Below are 6,218 nucleotides of genomic sequence, written 5' to 3' on the forward strand. Positions count from 1 at the left end.
GAGGGAGAGAGGGAGGGAGAGAGGGAGGGGGAGAGAGGGAGGGAGGAAGGGAGGGAGAGAGAGAATGGCCATCATGTTCCTGCGGAGTTCTGTCTCGGTAAGTTGGGATCTTCCACCTCCAGCGGGGGATTATTGAGGACAGCAATTATAGAAGAACGTTCTTGTCTTTATGATTGAGGTGATGGCGATTTTCTGTAACGACGGTCTCCCGCTACGCCTTTTAGGCGCTCACCCTACAGACTTCGCCGCGGCGGGGGATGGAAGCGCCCTGTTCTGGGTTTTTTGTTCCCCGGAAGATTTCAGTCATTCTGGCAATCGCAGCCTTCATCTCTCCCGGGATCTCTCACCTTCCTGTGATAAAAGACACGGAACGTTCAGCGGAACAATGCGCAAACCGCGACCGGGCTTCGTAGAACCACAGATCTTAAAGAGGACTCGTACTCCGTCTTCAGATGCGTGACCAATTGTGCTCCTGCGTTTGTCACTGAGAACGGGCTCAGGTTCAGTACCAACGTGAGTTCATCCAAACCCAGAAGCAAGCTATCAGTGCCGGCCCAAGCAGCTGCGGCCCGGGCGGATCGCGTCCACATCTGGACAGAAACATAGGGGCAAGATCCCCCTGCGTCCCTCCTGTGATGCGGCGGTGAGACAACCGCTTGATAACATCTCCATTTGCAGCTTCCAGACACGCCGGGATCACAGGGATCACACCTTCTGGTTCTTCACCGTGTCCAAATGATATGGGTCTCGCAGATATAAAATCACAGCTGACATTGATGTCTAAGGCTCCCCTTTTACAGATAATCATAGAAGCACTTAAAGTGGTCGTTATACCTAAAAAAGGGGACCCCCCTCCCAGTATTACATTCATTGGTTCCCAATCCAGGGAGATATCATGCGACTCTGCAGCCTTGGTCATTCCTATGGGCTTCATGTCCTGCTGTACATAGCCTGTGCGGAGAGCAGAGCTGTGGGAGGGACCCAGCAGGCTCCACCCACTACAGGGAACTACAGGAGGGGGGTGGAGACAAGACCAATCAGTCTGCACCTGAAGAGAGAGCAGCAGTGAGCGGTCTTTATTACAGGAATTTGTCTAGGATGGTGGTAGGAGGTGTGTCCTTCACCGTATAAGGTATCTCTCCATCTCATTGGGTTGGATGGTGGTAGGAGGTGTGTCCTTCACCGTATAAGGTATCTCTCCATCTCATTGGGTTGGATGGTGGTAGGAGGTGTGTCCTTCACCGTATAAGGTATCTCTCCATCTCATTGGGTTGGATGGTGGTAGGAGGTGTGTCCTTCACCGTATAAGGTATCTCTCCATCTCATTGGGTTGGATGGTGGTAGGAGGTGTGTCCTTCACCGTATAAGGTATCTCTCCATCTCATTGGGTTGGATGGTGGTAGGAGGTGTGTCCTTCACCGTATAAGGTATCTCTCCATCTCATTGGGTTGGATGGTGGTAGGAGGTGTGTCCTTCACCGTATAAGGTATCTCTCCATCTCATTGGGTTGGATGGTGGTAGGAGGTGTGTCCTTCACCGTATAAGGTATCTCTCCATCTCATTGGGTTGGATGGTGGTAGGAGGTGTGTCCTTCACCGTATAAGGTATCTCTCCATCTCATTGGGTTGGATGGTGGTAGGAGGTGTGTCCTTCACCGTATAAGGTATCTCTCCATCTCATTGGGTTGGATGGTGGTAGGAGGTGTGTCCTTCACCGTATAAGGTATCTCTCCATCTCATTGGGTTGGATGGTGGTAGGAGGTGTGTCCTTCACCGTATAAGGTATCTCTCCATCTCATTGGGTTGGATGGTGGTAGGAGGTGTGTCCTTCACCGTATAAGGTATCTCTCCATCTCATTGGGTTGGATGGTGGTAGGAGGTGTGTCCTTCACCGTATAAGGTATCTCTCCATCTCATTGGGTTGGATGGTGGTAGGAGGTGTGTCCTTCACCGTATAAGGTATCTCTCCATCTCATTGGGTTGGATGGTGGTAGGAGGTGTGTCCTTCACCGTATAAGGTATCTCTCCATCTCATTGGGTTGGATGGTGGTAGGAGGTGTGTCCTTCACCGTATAAGGTATCTCTCCATCTCATTGGGTTGGATGGTGGTAGGAGGTGTGTCCTTCACCGTATAAGGTATCTCTCCATCTCATTGGGTTGGATGGTGGTAGGAGGTGTGTCCTTCACCGTATAAGGTATCTCTCCATCTCATTGGGTTGGATGGTGGTAGGAGGTGTGTCCTTCACCGTATAAGGTATCTCTCCATCTCATTGGGTTGGATGGTGGTAGGAGGTGTGTCCTTCACCGTATAAGGTATCTCTCCATCTCATTGGGTTGGATGGTGGTAGGAGGTGTGTCCTTCACCGTATAAGGTATCTCTCCATCTCATTGGGTTGGATGGTGGTAGGAGGTGTGTCCTTCACCGTATAAGGTATCTCTCCATCTCATTGGGTTGGATGGTGGTAGGAGGTGTGTCCTTCACCGTATAAGGTATCTCTCCATCTCATTGGGTTGGATGGTGGTAGGAGGTGTGTCCTTCACCGTATAAGGTATCTCTCCATCTCATTGGGTTGGATGGTGGTAGGAGGTGTGTCCTTCACCGTATAAGGTATCTCTCCATCTCATTGGGTTGGATGGTGGTAGGAGGTGTGTCCTTCACCGTATAAGGTATCTCTCCATCTCATTGGGTTGGATGGTGGTAGGAGGTGTGTCCTTCACCGTATAAGGTATCTCTCCATCTCATTGGGTTGGATGGTGGTAGGAGGTGTGTCCTTCACCGTATAAGGTATCTCTCCATCTCATTGGGTTGGATGGTGGTAGGAGGTGTGTCCTTCACCGTATAAGGTATCTCTCCATCTCATTGGGTTGGATGGTGGTAGGAGGTGTGTCCTTCACCGTATAAGGTATCTCTCCATCTCATTGGGTTGGATGGTGGTAGGAGGTGTGTCCTTCACCGTATAAGGTATCTCTCCATCTCATTGGGTTGGATGGTGGTAGGAGGTGTGTCCTTCACCGTATAAGGTATCTCTCCATCTCATTGGGTTGGATGGTGGTAGGAGGTGTGTCCTTCACCGTATAAGGTATCTCTCCATCTCATTGGGTTGGATGGTGGTAGGAGGTGTGTCCTTCACCGTATAAGGTATCTCTCCATCTCATTGGGTTGGATGGTGGTAGGAGGTGTGTCCTTCACCGTATAAGGTATCTCTCCATCTCATTGGGTTGGATGGTGGTAGGAGGTGTGTCCTTCACCGTATAAGGTATCTCTCCATCTCATTGGGTTGGATGGTGGTAGGAGGTGTGTCCTTCACCGTATAAGGTATCTCTCCATCTCATTGGGTTGGATGGTGGTAGGAGGTGTGTCCTTCACCGTATAAGGTATCTCTCCATCTCATTGGGTTGGATGGTGGTAGGAGGTGTGTCCTTCACCGTATAAGGTATCTCTCCATCTCATTGGGTTGGATGGTGGTAGGAGGTGTGTCCTTCACCGTATAAGGTATCTCTCCATCTCATTGGGTTGGATGGTGGTAGGAGGTGTGTCCTTCACCGTATAAGGTATCTCTCCATCTCATTGGGTTGGATGGTGGTAGGAGGTGTGTCCTTCACCGTATAAGGTATCTCTCCATCTCATTGGGTTGGATGGTGGTAGGAGGTGTGTCCTTCACCGTATAAGGTATCTCTCCATCTCATTGGGTTGGATGGTGGTAGGAGGTGTGTCCTTCACCGTATAAGGTATCTCTCCATCTCATTGGGTTGGATGGTGGTAGGAGGTGTGTCCTTCACCGTATAAGGTATCTCTCCATCTCATTGGGTTGGATGGTGGTAGGAGGTGTGTCCTTCACCGTATAAGGTATCTCTCCATCTCATTGGGTTGGATGGTGGTAGGAGGTGTGTCCTTCACCGTATAAGGTATCTCTCCATCTCATTGGGTTGGATGGTGGTAGGAGGTGTGTCCTTCACCGTATAAGGTATCTCTCCATCTCATTGGGTTGGATGGTGGTAGGAGGTGTGTCCTTCACCGTATAAGGTATCTCTCCATCTCATTGGGTTGGATGGTGGTAGGAGGTGTGTCCTTCACCGTATAAGGTATCTCTCCATCTCATTGAGTTGGGTGGTGGTAGGAGGTGTGTCCTTCACCTACATTCTATATAAGGTATCTCTCCATCTCATTGAGTTGGGTGGTGGTAGGAGGTGTGTCCTTCACCTACATACTGCTATAAGGCATCTCTCCAACAAAGATATCTCATCTACAAATGTCCCCCAAATATCTGAATCTTCTGTGCAGGATTATTTGGGATGCTCCGGTCCTGACTGTTCTGTTATTTCAGGTCTCATCGTGTATCTCGGTATGATGGTTGGAGCGTTCCTGTGGGGTGGATTGGCCGACCGTATTGGCAGACGACAGTGCCTCCTCATCTCCCTCTCCGTCAACAGCGTATTTGCCTTCTTCTCCTCCTTCGTTCAAGGCTACGGGACCTTTCTGTTCTGCCGGCTTCTGTCCGGAGTGGGGTGAGTAACCGTTGTATGTGTACAAGTGGGAACTCCATAGGACTGAGGTTGGGGGAAGGTGAGGGGGGTGAGGGGCTGCAGTAAACTATTGGGATCAGTGCAGCCGTCAGTAATTTTGGGGCACCTTTCCTTCCTACCTTCCTCGCTCCTCTTACCTGCACACGTGGCCTCCTCTGCCGCCGGACCGGCCAGAAGTGACGTCACTCCCGCCCAGTACGACATCAGACGAGCAGCGTCGCTGATGGGGCCCCGGCTTGTCGCTGGAGCGGCAATGCTGGGGCCCTGCGCTGCTAGGGGCCAGTCCTTGCCCTTCACCGTTGGCCGATAGTCATGTAAGGGGCCCCGGGCGGCCTGGGGGTATCGGCCGTACCCCCTCTGATGGCTGCCCTGGACCTACCACCCGAATATCTGGATCTGCTGATGGTTTTGGCACGCGGGTTTCGTCGAAGACTTGTGTGATCGTTCACTGTATTTGTAGCCTGAATTTGTGACAGGTCCTCTTCGTGCCCCTGCCCGAGGCCCCTGCCCAGCTGTGCCTCCTGATCACCGTATTGAAAAGCAGCCACGCGGTTATATCACAGGACTGTAGGCGTGTAATTCAATATACCGCGGTTGTAATGGCCGATACGCGCACCGCCGCTTACGCTTAACGCTCCGAACTTGTCTCAGTTTAGTAATGGCAGCAGTGATGGGTCCAGAAGGCCGTGCTGCTCCAGCTCCGTCTACCATTATCGGTAGCAGTGATAGGTCCAGAAGGGAGCGCTGCTCCAGGTCCATCCACCATTATCAGTAGCAGTGATGGGTCCAGAAGGCCGTGCTGCTCCAGCTCCGTCTACCATTATCAGTAGGAGTGATAGGTCCAGAAGGGAGCGCTGCTCCAGGTCCATCCACCATTATCAGTAGCAGTGATAGGTCCAGAAGGCAGTGCTGCTCCAGCTCCATCCACCATTATCAGTAGCAATTATAGGTCCAGAAGGGAGCGCTGCTCCAGGTCCATCCACCATTATCAGTAGCAGTGATGGGTCCAGAAGGCCGTGCTGCTCCAGCTCCGTCTACTATTTATCGGTAGCAGTGATAGGTCCAGAAGGCCGTGCTGCTCCAGCTCCGTCTACCATTATCAGTAGCAGTGATAGGTCCAGAAGGCCGTGCTGCTCCAGCTCCGTCTACTATTTATCGGTAGCAGTGATAGGTTGCCATAGTACACTCGTCACCTCCCCTTTCTTTGGCTTATTGTTGCTGCTGATGAACATGATGACATGTTTTGTTCTCCTAGCATTGGTGGGTCCATCCCCATCGTCTTCTCCTACTTCTCGGAGTTCCTGGCCCAGGAGAAGAGAGGCGAGCACCTGAGCTGGCTATGTATGTTTTGGATGATCGGGGGTATATATGCCTCGGCCATGGCGTGGGCCATCATCCCTCACTACGGTAAGGAATTCATACGCTCCGTCTACTTTGGGGGTCCTTGTTTTGTCGGCCAGCCAGTGACGGACCATTCCGATGTTGCCATTTTCCAACAAGTAGCCATGTTCAATATGGAAATAAGATGTCACAGAGGTGACCTAAAGTGTTTAACTGTTTGCTGTCTGTTACCTCACTTCCTGTCCTGGATACACAACAGGAAGTGAGAATAAATCTCCTCGATGAGGGGAAATCTTGTCATTGGGACAAGTGTCACCATTAGAAGACTTCTCCTCACCTCCTGCTTAAAGACAA

The 6,218-nt window shown here is 51.3% G+C and overlaps 1 protein-coding gene across 1 annotated transcript in view; it reads left to right on the forward strand.

Moving 5' to 3' along the window:
* Positions 1 to 6,218, forward strand: part of SV2A (synaptic vesicle glycoprotein 2A) — a gene marked incomplete at its 3' end in the record, with an annotated part of 48,612 nt that overhangs the window by 17,168 nt on the left and 25,226 nt on the right. The window contains exons 2-3 of the mRNA XM_018574023.1: positions 4,325 to 4,505; positions 5,779 to 5,930. Of these exons, the coding sequence (XP_018429525.1) occupies positions 4,325 to 4,505; positions 5,779 to 5,930 (333 nt within the window). The remainder of the gene's footprint in view (positions 1 to 4,324; positions 4,506 to 5,778; positions 5,931 to 6,218) is intronic.

Source organism: Nanorana parkeri, unplaced genomic scaffold (genome assembly GCF_000935625.1).
Source record: "Nanorana parkeri isolate BGI_ZX_2015 unplaced genomic scaffold, ASM93562v1 scaffold2680, whole genome shotgun sequence".
NCBI lineage: Eukaryota > Metazoa > Chordata > Amphibia > Anura > Dicroglossidae > Nanorana > Nanorana parkeri.